We start from the raw sequence: 15847 nt of genomic DNA, 5'->3' as shown, positions 1-15847 counted from the left end.
TATCATTTGGTGAAGGTAGAATGGCACGTTGGAGGTGACGTGTTGGGGTCTATTGTTAATCCCAAAAGTTGAATTCTGTTTCTTATTTGTTGAGATAACCCTTTTTGGCAGTAAAAAGATGGGGTGACAGTGGGTCAGAAAATAAATTATAAATAAAATACAATTTCAGTCTGCCCAATAAAGTACTTTGAACTGAATCTTCAGAAAGAGAGAACTTGTGGGCTAGCATTTTCGGGGTCCCCAGTTCGAACGTGAGCTCAAGTTACTGTCTGTGTGGAGTTTCCCACGTTCTCCGTGCATCTATACGGGTTTCTGGCAGGTTTTCTGGTTACCTCCTTATTCCCAGAAACATGCCTGTAGGTGGATTGGCTATGCTAAATTGCCTCTAGGTGTGAATATGTGTGGCATGTTGTCTTGAGATGGACTGGTGTCCCATCCAGGGTGGATTCCCATCCATTATTTTCTGGATAAAGCAGTTACTGAAGATAGAAGAATGAATGAGAACTAGATGAATGAATTAGAAAGCTAAAAAAATCTAAAAAAATGTGGGTTCAAACAGATGTAGAAGAATAGTGGCTACCTAATGTGAAATGTCAGTATGTGTGCCATGTTGGAAAGGGTTGATTGCAAGCCTTGCTTCTTCCTCAAATCCAACCATGCACAAGGATAACACGTTAATGAACTTTCTGACTGTTAAAATATTTTTAAATATTTTTAAAGCCTCCAAAAAATATTTTTTAAAAGAGGCTTTTTCAAGAGTGAACGAACCGCCAAAGACTTTCATGAACCAAAGGCTGTCAAAACAACTAGGCATCACCTAAGATGGTCCTAACAAATGTATTAACAAGATACAGAGAGATATAAAATAAGCACTCAAAACATATTAGTTCAATAAAATATATAAAAGACTCATCAGGATTTGGGGTCCATTACCTAGCACCTGGAAAAGTCTTGGCAATTGCTTAATCAGGGACTCACCTAATAATTTCAAATAGTAAAGCTAATTCTGCTGTGAGCAGCGATTTTGTGGACATAATTTGCAGGAAATTTAAAACACAGCAAAACAATGTCACAAATGATTGACTGATGAGAAATTGGGATGCCTTGAGAGGTTAAAAACCCATGACATTCATTGAAAACAGTAGGCATTATCTGTATGTATTCACAGGGCAGAGGAGAGAGAGAGAGATTTGTAAAGCAGATCTAAATGCACATAACTGGGCCACGTGCACACTACCAACTGAGAGGAAGCTTGAAGGGAGATAAATTTACAAAAAGTCATGCCATGATTTTCCAAAAACTGAGCAGGATTAGTCTGCATGTCTGCCACAACAGTGGCCTGAGGGCTGGACAGAGCAGGCTCCCATTTTGCCCTTTGTATAGAGGAAAATGTAATTATACTCATCAACTGGATCAACAGTTTCTGCATAGTCCAAAGCTTGCAAGCAAGCCAGTTGTCCCTTCATTGGAGATGAGATCAATCCAGCATAATGACATGACATGAATGTAAATTGTCCCCTTGTAATTGACTGAAGATGGCATTGTAGGCAAGAGGATCCACTAGAATCCAGAGGTTAAAAGGATTTTTCATGTCAGGTTTTTTCATGTAAAAGAATCCTCCATCTCAGAAGTCCAGTGAACAGGGACGGCGCCAGGCAAACCACCTTTTAAAGCTTCAGTAAGACGGCGAGGCAGATCAGAAAAGTCTGGAATGTATTATTTATTGAAATTAAACAGTCCAGTCACTGAACTCAGTCCTGTGACTGTGGGAGGTTTAGATAATTTAACAATAGATTGAACATGTTCAGGAAGGGATTTTCTGCCAACTATTTGACCCAAAAGGGTCACTGCAGACTAAAACCATTGTGCTGTTTTAGGGCTGAGTTCAAATCAAGAGGACTCTCAATACCACAACCTAGGGTTAGGGTGTGAGGAGTGATCAGGGGAAGCAACCAGAAAATCATCGTAATATTTAACCATGACTGAATGAAAACACTTATAAACCTTTGGCCACAATGGATGGGCTATCACAGTATTTGATTTGAAACCAGGATTTGAGGTGAACAAATCCAGGTATATTGCTGGTTTTTCAGCCAAAAGCAAACCTGTATTGATCCTCATGTCTAATGGGATAATGACCAATGGTAATTCAAGTCAATTAAATTTATTTGTATAGCGCTTTTAACAATGGACATTGTCACAAAGCAGCTTTACAGACATCCTGATAAAAAATGTTAAATTTTAACTCCGTTCCTAATAAGCAAGCCCGAGGCAATGGTGGCAAGGAAAAACTCCCTGTGACTGTACAAGGACGAAACCTTGAGAGGAACCAGACTCAAAAAGGAACCCATCCTCATCCGGGTGGCCTAATAACATCACTCTTTAGTAACAGAGTGCAGGTGATAACAGTCCAACGCTCTCAGGTTTGCGGATTTAGCACAGTAAACAGTTAAAAACATAGTACATTCTCAATATATTCCTCTTATATATCACTTGTCTAACGTCTCTCGTGGAAATCGTGAAATGTTTTCACATTTATCTGCTGTTTAAACTGTTTTTAGGCATTTTAAATCACTGTCTAATTCTCATTTTGTTCAGAGGCTCACCTCACTTCAGTGTCTGAACCATTCTTAGCTGAGTGTTTTAAAAATGAGAAAAAAATGGACAAGGCACAGTGCCCTATTCATCATCTATGGTGTGACAGAACCAAACAAGAAAAACAGGTAAGAGTTAAGTAATCCTTGTTATTAGTGACTCCACCCTATGACTTCAGTTTCATATTCAGTTTTGTCAACAAAGTAGGGGTGTAACACGATGACTTTATCTGTATCTGTATCTGTTTAATACTCATTCATATCTGCATTCGTATTCATATCTGTATCAGTATTCGGATTTAAACCCAAAGTGGGCATGGCCTAAACACAAAGTGTTGTTTTAATTTTTTTAATTCCACTTGTATTTTCAGGTGTAAATGTATACAATGCACTTTTGATTTGACTGGATTCAGTGCCACTGTAGTAATCTGTCAGATTTACAGCCATTTGTTTATAGAAAAATACTTTTACAGGTTTGCAACTGCCAGGATTTCAAAGGAAAGTGTTCTATTTTCAAGAGAAAACTTCTAAATTCGAATAAAACAGAAAAAGAATGTAATGTTGTTTTTGTTGTTTTTCCCCCTTAATTTAAATTTTGTAGTTAAATAATTTAAAAATGAAAACTAAATAGAAATAAAAACTTACTCTAACTAGAGAATCTAAATAGAATAATTGGGCAAGGCAAATGATATTACAAAAGATATTAAGTTAAATCAAATTTTATGTTAAATTAACTCATTTTCATTACTCATTATTTAATCTTTTTAAGGTTTCCTTGAATGTTTTAAGTAAATTCAACTTCTACAGGATTACAGTGCAGAGGAGAATGGTCAGACTAGTTTGAGCTGACAGGAAGTCTACAGTAACTAAGTAGTCACTCTTTACAACTGTGGTAAGCAGAAAAGCATCTCAGAATGAAAGAACATATCGAACATGAACTTTGAGGTGGATGGGCTACAATAGCAGAAGACCACACTCCTGCCCACTGAGAGTTCAGATTTCTCCTAATCAAAGTGTATGTTACTTACTTACTTGTTATATTATCATTTGATGCTGAATCATTCAGAGCCAGAATACTTAACAGGCCAGAATCCAATGTTACATTTACATGAAACATTACATTTAATCACTATTTAAGACTAAACATTATATGTATCCAATAAATATCTTTTTAAAGTCTCATGCAGCTATTTTTTACCTTTATAGTTTTGAGCAGGAGGAATTCTAAGTGATTTCTCCTAATTTACTGTACACACATATGTACAGAAGTGTTGCTGCATCACTGTTCCAGGGTCTGATCCTGAGATCTGAGATTAATGACTTTGTGGATGAGAATGAGTGAGGAACCGCGATGTTGTACTGGCAGCCATCCACGGTGTATCCCTGATACATCCTTCCTGAGAGAGACTGCAAATCCACCAGAAGATAAATGATTCAAGATTCGAAGTTTTATTGTCATTGTTTTAGACACAATGAAATTCTGTTGGTGGTCTCCCCAGCCAATACCAATTAAAAATGCTACTATTTTCAGGTTAGAAAATTACAAAATTATAAATAACAATAAAAAGACAATAAATTGAATTCAGTTCAATTTTATTTGTATAGCGCTTTTAACAATGGACAGTGTCACAAAGCATCTTTACAGAAATAAATACATTCGAATTAAATTAAACCAAAATAAATTGTAAATATGTGAATTTGTCCCTAATGAGCAAGCCAGAGGTGACGATGGTGAGGAAAAACTCCCTGAGACGATATGAGGGAGAAACCTTGAGAGGAACCAGACTCAAAAGGGAACCCATCCTCATGTGGGTGACACTGAATAGTGCGATTATAAATAATTCCCTTCTATAACTGTGTACTACATGGACAACTAGTGCAATTGTGCAACCAGTAAATTCATCATAGTTTTCACATGAAGTCCAGTTTGTTGAATCTATCCACTGTCCACTGTCGCAGCAATTGCAGTCCCAAGCCATCACAGGACAACTCCCCATATGAGATCCCCAAGCCATCTCCATGGCCCCCAAGCGACACCATCACCAGCAATCCCAATGATCTTTAGGCCATCCTAATGAAGGTACTACAATATAGAGTACATAACAACATAGTGCAAAGGCATGACACAGACAAATGTTGCACATACAAGATAAATATTGCCCTTATGGCTGAATACTGCACATACTGAGGGATACTGCATATTTGCCTGAGTTGTTTACTGCACATGGGGATTAGCAGTTTGCCTGATCATTGTGCTGCTGGGGCTGTGTGCTTACTTGAGTTGTGAGTTCAGCTGTGAAATGTCCATCGAGAAGTAGATGTATTTGAGCCTGTTGGTGCGGGTGTGAGTGGCACTGTAGCGTCTGCTGGATGAATGAACCGAGGTTCAGAATCTCTGGTCAGGATGAAAGTATTTGAAAGTGCAAATCATTATATTGTGACAAGTCCTGTTCTGGAGCCTGGTAAAAAGCTAAACTCCAATAAGTAGAAAAATGTAATAGTATTTGATTGTAAAGGACTTCCTCTATGTACACAGTTATTGTAAAGTCTGTTGAAGTCTCACAGCTGAAACTTAAAATGACTTGATATTTGAATTCACATCTGCATATTTCAATAAATATTTTTGTCGCATATGGCTGTCAACCATTGATTCTTTTGCACCAACAAGCATTAAGAATCCATCCCTCGACAAAGAAATAAAACTAAAACAATATACTCTTTTTCTTTTAAAAACTATTAAAAAAAAAACTTCCATAAGTACATAAAAATCCATTTTTTTATTGTACATCACAATTTTTTATATACCAGTTTTTCACTAATAGAGCAGTTATGTAACTGGGAAAACTTTGTCTGATCTTGGTAATTTGCTCATTATATTGGCTTGATAGAAATGATCATTTTTTAGAGTAGAACCACAAAATTCAGCAGAGACGTAGATCCCATACCCTGTGCTTTTGGGAAAGATCAGAATTACAGCTGGAACGGAGCAATGCTCCGCTCCAAATTTTCAGTTCACTGGTGTTATTCTATTTGAAAGGTTTGTCCATTTTCATAGGGGTCACTTTTTTGTACGTACATCAACAAAATTCAGCACAAGCATAGAGCCCCTACAAAATGAGATCAGCCCAACTGGCCTAACGGTGGTGCTATAACACTACTTTACATTTTAGCCCATATCTTGAGAACTAGAGGGGGAAAAAATTCACTGATTCCTGAATTCCATTTTCCATTTAGCTCCACCCACAGAGATATTTTGGCTAATTTGCACAATAAGTGAAACCTACTTTTGGGAACTAGTCCTAGGTTTTTTTTGTCTTATCGTCACAAAATTGGTGTCGCATGGCTCATGACATTCTGACCCTCAATAATCAAAAAGATGTTGAGATTTATGAACAGTATGGCTGCTCCCTAACAATCAATTCTAATGGGGTGGAGCCTCATTCACTCAAATAGCTGTAACTCATGATTATTTGCATGGACTTGAACCATAAGCAACCATAAGTTTGATTGAGGTGAAATTTGTTATTCTGCATTTTTATGCTAATTTATCAGTAACATTTCAATGCCGACCTTGCTGCTTAAAAAATTTGGGGTTGCGATTAAAAGATGAATATGAAATGAGAGATCGGAATTACAGCTTTCATTTCCTGATATTTACATCTAGATAGAACAACACAGAACATGGCACCTTTGGTGGCAGACCACCCAATTTTTAGGTGAGCAAAAATATAGGAACAAATAGACTTAAAGTAAATTAAAGTAAATAACACTCAGTATTTGGTTGCATAGCCCTTGCTTGCAATAACTGCATCAAGCCCACAACCCACTGACATCACTAAACTGTTGCATTCTTCTTTTATGTTGCTTTTCTAGGCTTTTACCAGAGCTTCTTTCAGTTGTTTGTTTTGGGGGGTTTGTCCCTTCAGTCTCCTCTTCAAGAGGTGAAATGCTGCTCAGCTGGGTTAATGTTTGGTGATTGACTTGGCCAGTCTAAACCCTTCCCATTTTTTTCCCTTGATGAGTTCTTTGTTGTGTTTTAGGTCATTGTTTTACCGCAAGATCCTCCCAATAAGATTGGATGTATTTCTCTATAAATAAGCAGACAGAATTTTTCTGTAGACTTCTGAATTCATTCTGCTGCTACCATCATTAATTGATTCATTATCATTAATGAGCCTGTTCCAGAAGCAGCTATGCAAGCCATGACACTACCTCCACCATGCTTGACCAGTGAGTATGTTTTGGATCATGAAAAGACGCTTTCTTTCTCCACACTTTGGCCTTTCCATCACTTTGGTAGAGGTTAATGTTGGTTCTAGAACTTTTGTGGCTCATTTCTGTATTTCTTTGTGAATTCCAATCTGGCCTTCTGATTCTTACTGCTGATGAGTGGTTTCCTTGCATCTATAGCCTCTATATTTCTGCTCTTGAAGTCTTCTTCAGATGGTGGATTGTGATACCTTCACTCCGCCCTGTGGAGATTGTTAGTGATGTCACTGACTGTAGTTTTTGGCTTTTTCTTCACAGTTCTTCACAATGTTTCTGTCATCATTAGCCGTTGTTTTCCTTGGCCGATCTGTTCGATGTCTGGCCATTAGTAAATGGTGGAAAAATTTCCAACCTGAAGAAGAGCAGAGAGAAACATAATGAAGGTATGCTCAATCAAAAAAGGTGTTTATTATGCCATAGAAGAGAGAGAGTATACTCTCAGTGAACAAAGAGTACAAGAGGAATTCAGTCAGAAATAAAATCACACATAAATCACTTCATATACTGCAGAATTGTAGCATGATTATGGAGAAAAGGAGGATCTACATCTTATTGGTAAATGATCACATCAGTCTAACAAAGGAAGAGTAAAGACAGGGTTACACGAGATTACTGGACTGCAAGGTGCACAATAAAACTGCCTCAAACTGGTTTCTTCTATGGCACCAAGCAATCAGAAACTAAAACTTTGCGGATGTTATAAAAGTAAAACATCACATCACATACAGGATGACTGCAACCCAGAGACTAAATCATGAGGTAAGTAAGTGTGCAGACAATCAACAAGTACAAACTGAAGTCAAAACAGAAGTCAAATGTAAGAACATAATGTAGACAATAATAGTACTGTTAATATGAGGGAGAATAAACTACAAGTTAAATTTCGACTGAACCAGTGGTTTGTTTCTTTTACAGGATATTCCAAATTGTTGTATTGGCTATGCCCAATGTTTGTGCAATTGCTCTCACTGATTTTCCCCTCTTTTCTCAGCTTCAATATGGCTTGCTTTTCTCCCATAGACAGCTCTCTGGTCTTGATGTTGGTTTATCCTTTTTAACAATAAACACTGTCATCACAGGTGTAACCTAGGGCTCAAACCAAGAGTAGACATTCAGTGCTATTAATTGTTTAAATACTCAATCTAACAGAGCACACCTGGGCAACAAGAAAAACCCACCAAAAATGGGTGGGTTAAAATAGTTGTTTAACACATCTAGATGCAGATATCAGGAATTCAAAGCTGAATTTCTGATCTATCTTGTGATTTCAAACACAAATGTCTTCAGTGTATAGCAAAAACAATTAAATTGGCCTTGCCGTTCCAATACTTTGGGAGGGGACTGTACATTGTTATATACATACATATATGGTGATTTGGGGGTGTATCTGTATGCAAATGAGTGGGGCCGTGCACGAGCCCATCCATTTAGAAAGTGTGGGATTCACAGCTGTGCGTAAGCACGTGTGATAAACACCAAGTTTCTTGTGTGCCTTGGTGGCTTTTACGCACAGATTTAGAATCAGTTCTACACACACTTTGATAAATGAGAACCAGGGACTATAGCATTCTGTATACATTTATTTAATTATACAGTACATAGCCAACAACTTGAATAAAGGATGGGAAATGCTGTAGAAACAGTCATGCCACCCCAACGCACAGGTTGGGGAATCTAAAGTAAACAGAGTTATTTGGAAAAAAAATATTGAAAGATGTGGTTGCATAGGAAAAAAATGTAAACTCAACATAGTTGTCTCATAATGCAGTATTGCAGTTTAATTTGATAAGATTGTAGATTTGGAAAGTTCCCTTTACTTACACAATAAGACTATATCAGTAAATTCATAAAGTCCATTAAAACCATAACATCCTTCACTGATATTAACCCTTATTCAGTTCACTTTCTGTCCATATAATCAGTGATATAAAGAGCAATAAAATGATAAGAATATCATACCCTATTATTATTATAGTATTAACAGCACTGCAGTATTGCAGCATTAACACAAAATCTCCCTCCTATAATCACAGCAGCTCTGGAAAAATGGTCTAAAGAGTAGTGTCCTGTAATCAGTAAGGCTCAGAAGAAATGGAGGAAAGCCTAAAACACATCCTCATTGCGATGGATCAGCAGAGTCCTCGCTTTGAGTCGTCACGTCGGTGGGCAGCAGCTCTGGACTCAGGTTGCGAGTTTCCGCAATTAGACGCTTGACACCCACCATCCACTGGCTCACTTCATTAACGTAGTCCACCATCAGGGCTCGGTGGATCTCATCCGCTTTGTCCCAATTCTTATTGCTCAGCTCTTTAGGAAAAGGGAAAAAAAAAAAAAAAAAAAAAGTCAGATAAGTGTCATTTTGTTCATTTTGCAAAAAGCTGAACTGATCTTAAATCAAGGACCAGATTTCTTCATTATGGCTTAGTAAAAAATCTTCAGAAGTGAAAAGTGTAATTATTGAAATTTTCTCAGGAGCAACATCTTAAAGCAAAATTAATTATGATCCAGTTTATTACAGGATAAAACCACTCATGGTTTGGGTATAAGCAAGGGATGCTGACCAAACCCCAGCTTAGTGTCAATGTTATAAAATGTTTAAAAATGAATGTGAAAATGTGAGATGGTCATGCTGTGCTCTAGAATGCATATCATTTTTTTTTTTTTTTTTAGAAATGCTGTAGTAGGACCATGCACTATTTAAAATAATCTGATGAGTGTTAGTGTTTAAGATTGTCTAACCGATAAATAACGCAGAACATTAAGGTTTAAAATAGATGTTTACCACAGCGCTGTTGAATTCTTGAGTATGATTGTTTGATTAAGGTGTTGATTAATTTTCTATAACAGTAGCTCTAACAGTAGTTCCAGCTGCAAGACAAATCACACGTTTATATTGACACACTTATTCTAAAAAAATCTCGTTAACAACTTAAGCAGAGATTTGTATAGCAGATACTCTACATAACATAAATGAATAAAAAAAAAGTGTGTTATTGTAGATATGGCGAAGTTTTCTGTGAGAAGATGTTTTTTTTTAACATTTATAGATGAAGTCTCCGGTGTTAGCGTTTTGTAACAGTCAGAATTAAAGCTGTAACTAACGTTTTCAGACAAGGGAAAGTCTTTATAACAGGGCATTGTGCTTTCCAGGTTCTCAGAAGCTTGCTGCTATAGCACAAGTGATAACAGGAACTACTTTGTTTCACAACATTAAATGTAACTATAAATGGACACAAAGTAATGCATGTCATTCTCGTAAATAATTGTAACTATTAGCTGTAGCATAAGAGAAATAAACACACTGGGACATTCTGTTATTCAGAAAATAAGCAACTTTGATATGGTAACATTTTGCGTCAGCCTGCTCCATACCACCCATCTGTTGATTATTTTCCTATAATAGCACACCCCTTATCATGTTTTATTCTGTACATATGCAATTTTTCTATAGTTCAAGAACCCACATTTAATAAAAATTAATCTGACAAAGTCTGAGGTAAATGTGTGATCAACTCAGCATGTAGCAAATAAATGGTGCTCATAAGCTTTGATTTCTTTCTCATCTACATTAGTCTCCTAGCTCTGGGGCAAAACGAAAGGTGCTAAAGCATACACATGGTTAATGGTTGGAACAGCCACTAATCCAAATATATGTAGTGCAGCTTATTTACAATTCAGAACTAAGCTGTTAAGCGTAATGAAACCATTTTTATAGAAAAGAGACAAAGTTGAGTTTTACAAGACTGAAAATTATTCACTAGCTCTGCAAAGCAAGTTATAAATCCACATATCAACCTCATAATTGTTCTCTTTTTTTCCCCTCACGGACAGAACAACTCACCTTGGGAAAGTCCATTCATCCTACATTTGACCGGAAGAGAGAGTTTACCACTTGTCCACATCTCTTCAAATATATTCAGTCGTCTCTCAACATCATCACACACCTGTTTCTGTGAAAACAGAAGCAAGTTTGGATTCAATGCACCTAAATTTCATACGGCTTCAGTTTCAGACATTAATGCACAATTCTTATTAGACATTCCTTAAAGAAATATCAGCCAAAATGCACAGACACAGTCCAGAAAACTGATTTTTATCAATGTAAAAAAAAAAAAAGAAAGAAAAACAGACTTGCATTGTCTATAAAACTGATATTAAAGAGTATGGCAATTATGAGAGTTACTAGGTTTGGCTAGGTGTCTCTAGCATCAGATCCAAGCGAACCATATGCACATTAAAGTTAGAACCTGATCAGATTTCCAAAAACTCAAACCCTGCATTAAAAATCGATTGTGAAAAATCGTGACCAACATTTTAAGTAGAAATCTGAAAACTTTGCGCCAAACCTAAAGAAATGCTATTGCAATTGAAGTGCTACTTCAGTTAACCAACAATGGCAGTGTGATATGAAAAGCAGTGAGTTTGGCAAAACTAACAACTAACTGATGAGACACAGCCATGGTCACACTTTTCCAAAAGTCAGGTTGGGATGTTTGGATTTGGATCGGATTATTTAACTACAACAGATGTGTGTGATTTTTATAGCGCAGTATTGTTAATGTTCCTGTGGGGGAATTTTAAAATGAAGCTGATACCATGGATAAGATATTATAGACACTTATAGATAAGATGTGATGCCACTCTGCCATTCTTTTGGGTATTTGTAAAACGCTGCTCCTGTCACACTTCCTGTTTGTTTTAGCATTGCTATTATGTCATGATTTATGCTTTATTTTTTATGGCTTTACTTATCATATTATATATTCCATATTATTACCTTCACAGTTTGCCGACATGCAGTCAGCGCCCAGAGAAGTGGTGCTTGAACACTGTTAAGGTTTGGTTCATTCTTCACTTGTACAGTCGAGTCAGGCTGGATCTTCGGAGAAGACTGGTGTGAATCTGCTACTCCATCTGAAGAAATGTGACTCTTAGGAGATGGAGTGAATCCAGCCACAGGAGGAGGCACTGAATTACTTGGTGGAACTGAATTAATGGCTGGAGAGGGATGTAACCCCGATCCAGGACCTGCAAACACAGCGTAGGAAGTCAGGGATAAGTTAAAATCTAAAAATCATTTCACCACTTAGCCAAGGAGCCTTTTCGTCTCTCAACTACATCTGCTTCTGAACTGATGGATGCGTGATGAACACTGCAATCCAATCCAATCCCCTTAGATTACTACTTTATAAACTTTATAAAGCAGTCCCTGAAAAGTACATACACAATTCCCACAAACACATCAATGCTTATGAAAAGTAAACCTGATGTGGAAATGTGCATACTGAAACCGCATCTTGAAGCTGTGCTCCTGAACTGAAGCCAGAACTGGAGAGATCATTGTAGATGTAAGCGTGCTCAAGTCCAGTCCTGATCTACTGCGCTGGAGAGTTTACCAACAACACAACTGGCGCTACCATTCAGGTCCTCCTAAAAGCATTGTTTAAAGGGGATCAGGTTTATATGGAACTAAACACTCCAGGTAGGTAGACCACCAGGACCTGACTTGGGAACTCTGTGTATAAATCAGGCATCTTTACAGCTACTGAAAATGGACCTCATTTATCAATCTTTTAGTAAATCTGTGCAAATGTTTGTGTAAGCCAAACCAAACAAAAAATTTCAGAAATGCTGATTTTCTTTGTACTTGCATGTGTATGTTGATGAACGCCAATACCCCGTAAATTACCAAGCGCATGCACAGAACAGCTGATTGCATGTAGTGACACCCACGAAACTCCATAAAACTCCATAAAAGTTCAAAAATGATACCCCAAATATAGCTATCTAACTTTTACTTGTGGTTGTTTCCACAATGAAGGTCTTCTGTCTAACCATCTCCTGTTTTGCCGGAATGAAACAATGAAATGAAACAAACGTTGTGGATAAGACTGAAGATCCCTAGTGTAGTTGCCATAACGCCAATATAACTACACTCTAGCTACACACATGCTAACGTATGTGAGTATTCTCAGAAGTGGTCCGGTACTCATCGAAAGTCTTGGTCATGTCCTGACTGACTCAGATAAATAAAACACTCTGGGTGATGAGGCTCACACCAAGAGGACATTTGCAACGATTACTAACAATTATTATGCACTTGACTGTGCCCATGTTACAATAAAGCTAATTTGTGTTCATTAACTAACAGCATTAACACACCATTAGTGTGCAAGTGATCTGTGATGCATTTCTGACTCTGTAACATATCAGTGATATTACCTGGATCAACCTATGATTTGTCCATTTTATCCGACAGGCTATTATCAGATAATAATAACACTGTCCACTTTATTAGGAACACCGATACACCTGCACATTCATGCAGTTATCTAATCAGCCAATCATGTGGCAGCAGCGCAGTGCAAAATATCATGCAGATACAGGTCAGGAAATTCAGTTAATGTAAAGGAAATAAGGAAAGAAGGAAGGAAGGAAAGAAGGAAGGAAAGCTGAAAAAAGAAGGAAGGAAGGAAGGAACAATGGGAAAGAAAGAAAGAAAGCTGAAAAAAGAAGGAAGGAAGGAAGGAAGGAAGGAAGGAAGGAAGGATTGAAAAGAAAGGAAGGAAGGAAGCAAGCAAGAAAGGGAGGAAGGAAGGAAGGAAGGAAAGCTGAAAAAAGAAGGAAGGAAGAAAGAAAGGAAGGAACAATGGGAAAGAAAGAAAGAAAGAAAGAAAGAAAGAAAGAAAGCTGAAAAATAAGGAAGGAAGGAAGGAAGGAAGGAAGGAACAATGGGAAAAAAAGAAAGAAAGAAAGAAAGAAAGAAAGAAAAAAGCTGAAAAAAGAAGGAAGGAAGGATTGGAAAGAAAGGAAGGAAGGAATGAACAATGGGAAAGAAAGAAAGAAAGAATGAAATATGAAAAAAGAAGGAAGGAAGGAAGGAACAGTGGGAAAGAAAGAAAGAAAAAGAAAGAAAGAAAGAAAGAAAGAAAGAAAGAAAGATGGATGAAGGGTCCAGGTCCACTAAAAGTGCCCTTGCACAGTTAAAATGTATCCTCCCATTCCTTAACACTATAATGGGTAGCTAATATCATATGTTTTAGATATTGTTAAGGTTCTGTCATTTATCAAGAAAAAAGCTGTTAGATTAGTGACTAACTGTTCATATATTTCTTAAACAGAGCACATTACACCATGTTAAACATAATCATAATGTTTTTACAACCTTCATCAAGCCTGAATATCTAAAGCACGGTGAGACGACCTGAAGGATAAGAGTGAAAGTTTTATTTTCCTGACCACTGAAGTTACTTTTCATTGGACAACATCAAACGTCTGCTTCAGTGGAACTCAATGAAGAGTGATGGTTAAAAGAGTGATGGTTAAAAGAGTGATGGTTAAGAGAGTGATGGTTAAAAGACTGATGGTTAAGAGAGTGATGGTTAAGAGAATGACAGTTAAAAAAGTGATGGTTAAGAGAGTGACGATTAAGAGAGTGATAGTTAAGAGAATGATAGTTAAGAAAGTGATGGATAAGAGACTGATGGTTAGTTAAGAGAGTGACAGTTAAGAGAGTTATGGTTAAAAGAGTGATGGTTAAGAGAGTGATAGTTAAGAGAGTGATAGTTAAGAGAGTTATGGTTAAAAGAGTGATGGTTAAGAGAGTGATAGTTAAGAGAGTGATAGTTAAGAGAGTTATGGTTAAAAGAGTGATGGTTAAGAGAGTGATAGTTAAGAGAGTTATGGTTAAAAGAGTGATGGTTAAGAGAGTGATAGTTAAGAGAGTGATAGTTAAGAGAGTTATGGTTAAGAGAGTTATGGTTAAGAGAGTGATGGTTAGTTAAGAGAGTGATAGTGGTGTGGTGATAACTGAAAAGTTTTAAACAGACAGACAATATTGTGCAAATATACAAAAAGCACAGGCTCAGCTCTATAAGCAATTCATCTAATCCGATTAATCTGATTAATCTGACTCACTCTGAGCTGAGAGCTGAGGTGGAGGAACCCTCTTGTTGAGCAGATTCCGTCTCTGTCCTCCAGTGTTGGTCTGTGAGCCGTATGAAAACTGTGGAGGGTCATTCCACCCCCGCTCCTGATTCCCTAAACAACACAAGACAAAGCAGACAAGCAGATTACTGCACACTTTAGCTCGCGAAAAACAAAGCCGGTGCTCTAACACTTAGATTGACACTTTTTTTCCCTAACCGTATTCCGACAACTTCCGCCTCCAAGCACCTTGTAAACAAGAACTAGAGCCAGTCCTAGAGCAGGACACGAGACACCAGCCAATCCCAGTCAGGGGGCGGGACGACTGTGAACCAATCATAGCGCGCGTGTCGGAATACGGGTTGGAAAAATAGCGCTACGTGGACTGGTGTCAGATATACCGCTGATTAGTTTATAGCGGGTAAGAACCGCAATTCCCAAATGATTATTTCTACTACCTGTTTCTCGCATCTGACTATAATGATTGTTTTTACCTGGTTTAATATAAAAGTCGCTCATAGCAGACAATCACAAAACTTAAGACAAGACAAGATGCGGATGCCGACACAACACCCTGAAGTGTGAACATCCGGAACATCAGGAGTTTCTATAGCTGCTTTCATTTCAGAATAAAAGTCACTTTGTGACCAGACACTATTTTTTCCAAGTAGAAAATTTCATAATAATAATAAATAATAAATAATAATTAAATAATAATAAATAATTTTACATAATATATTATTTTATATAGTCATCACATTCTGCTTTGTGTCATTTTCTATTGTTAAACCAACTATACAAATCAAATGTGATGTTTACCTTTTCTTTTGAAGGGTGCCAATAATTTTGTAGCTCACAAGTTGACCAAAATACTCACAGTCAACTTAAATTCTTTCCCTAAAGTTGAATAAAAGTGACCACATTAGGCTAGCACATCAAACCAACGCAATGTATTTAATACAGCAGAGAAAATGACTGAATATATTTAGCTAGGATTTGTCCATATGTTCCTAATTTTGTTATTGTTAAATCTGCACCGTCGAAGGCTTGGCATTGAT

The 15847-nt window shown here is 37.2% G+C and overlaps 1 protein-coding gene across 1 annotated transcript; it reads right to left on the bottom strand.

The window, feature by feature from the left end:
- Positions 1–7241: 7241 nt before the first annotated feature.
- On the bottom strand, positions 7242–15402 carry sra1 (steroid receptor RNA activator 1). The gene is made up of 5 exons (XM_026939997.3): positions 15284–15402; positions 14781–14903; positions 11641–11891; positions 10705–10813; positions 7242–9170 (listed from the first exon to the last, which is right to left on the bottom strand). The coding sequence occupies exons 1-5, from the start codon at positions 15306–15308 to the stop codon at positions 8980–8982; spliced, it is 699 nt and encodes a 232-aa protein (XP_026795798.1). The 5' UTR covers positions 15309–15402; the 3' UTR covers positions 7242–8979.
- Positions 15403–15847: the final 445 nt, after the last annotated feature.

The sequence above is a fragment of the Pangasianodon hypophthalmus genome, chromosome 24 (assembly GCF_027358585.1).
Source record: "Pangasianodon hypophthalmus isolate fPanHyp1 chromosome 24, fPanHyp1.pri, whole genome shotgun sequence".
Lineage (NCBI taxonomy): Eukaryota > Metazoa > Chordata > Actinopteri > Siluriformes > Pangasiidae > Pangasianodon > Pangasianodon hypophthalmus.
Note: the sequence above shows the minus strand (reverse complement) of the source record. Positions and strands in the feature narration are given on the sequence as shown.

Bases quoted from the DNA above. Each gene is read 5' to 3' on its own strand.
- sra1 (XM_026939997.3), bottom strand. From the start codon at position 15,308: ATGAGCGACTTTTATATTAAACCAG. The intron at 10,814-11,640 runs GTAATAATATGG...CTGTTTTCACAG, and splicing joins CATGTCGGCAAACTGTGAAG to AAACAGGTGTGTGATGATGT. The intron at 9,171-10,704 runs GTGAGTTGTTCT...CTTTTCCTAAAG, and splicing joins GATGAATGGACTTTCCCAAG to AGCTGAGCAATAAGAATTGG.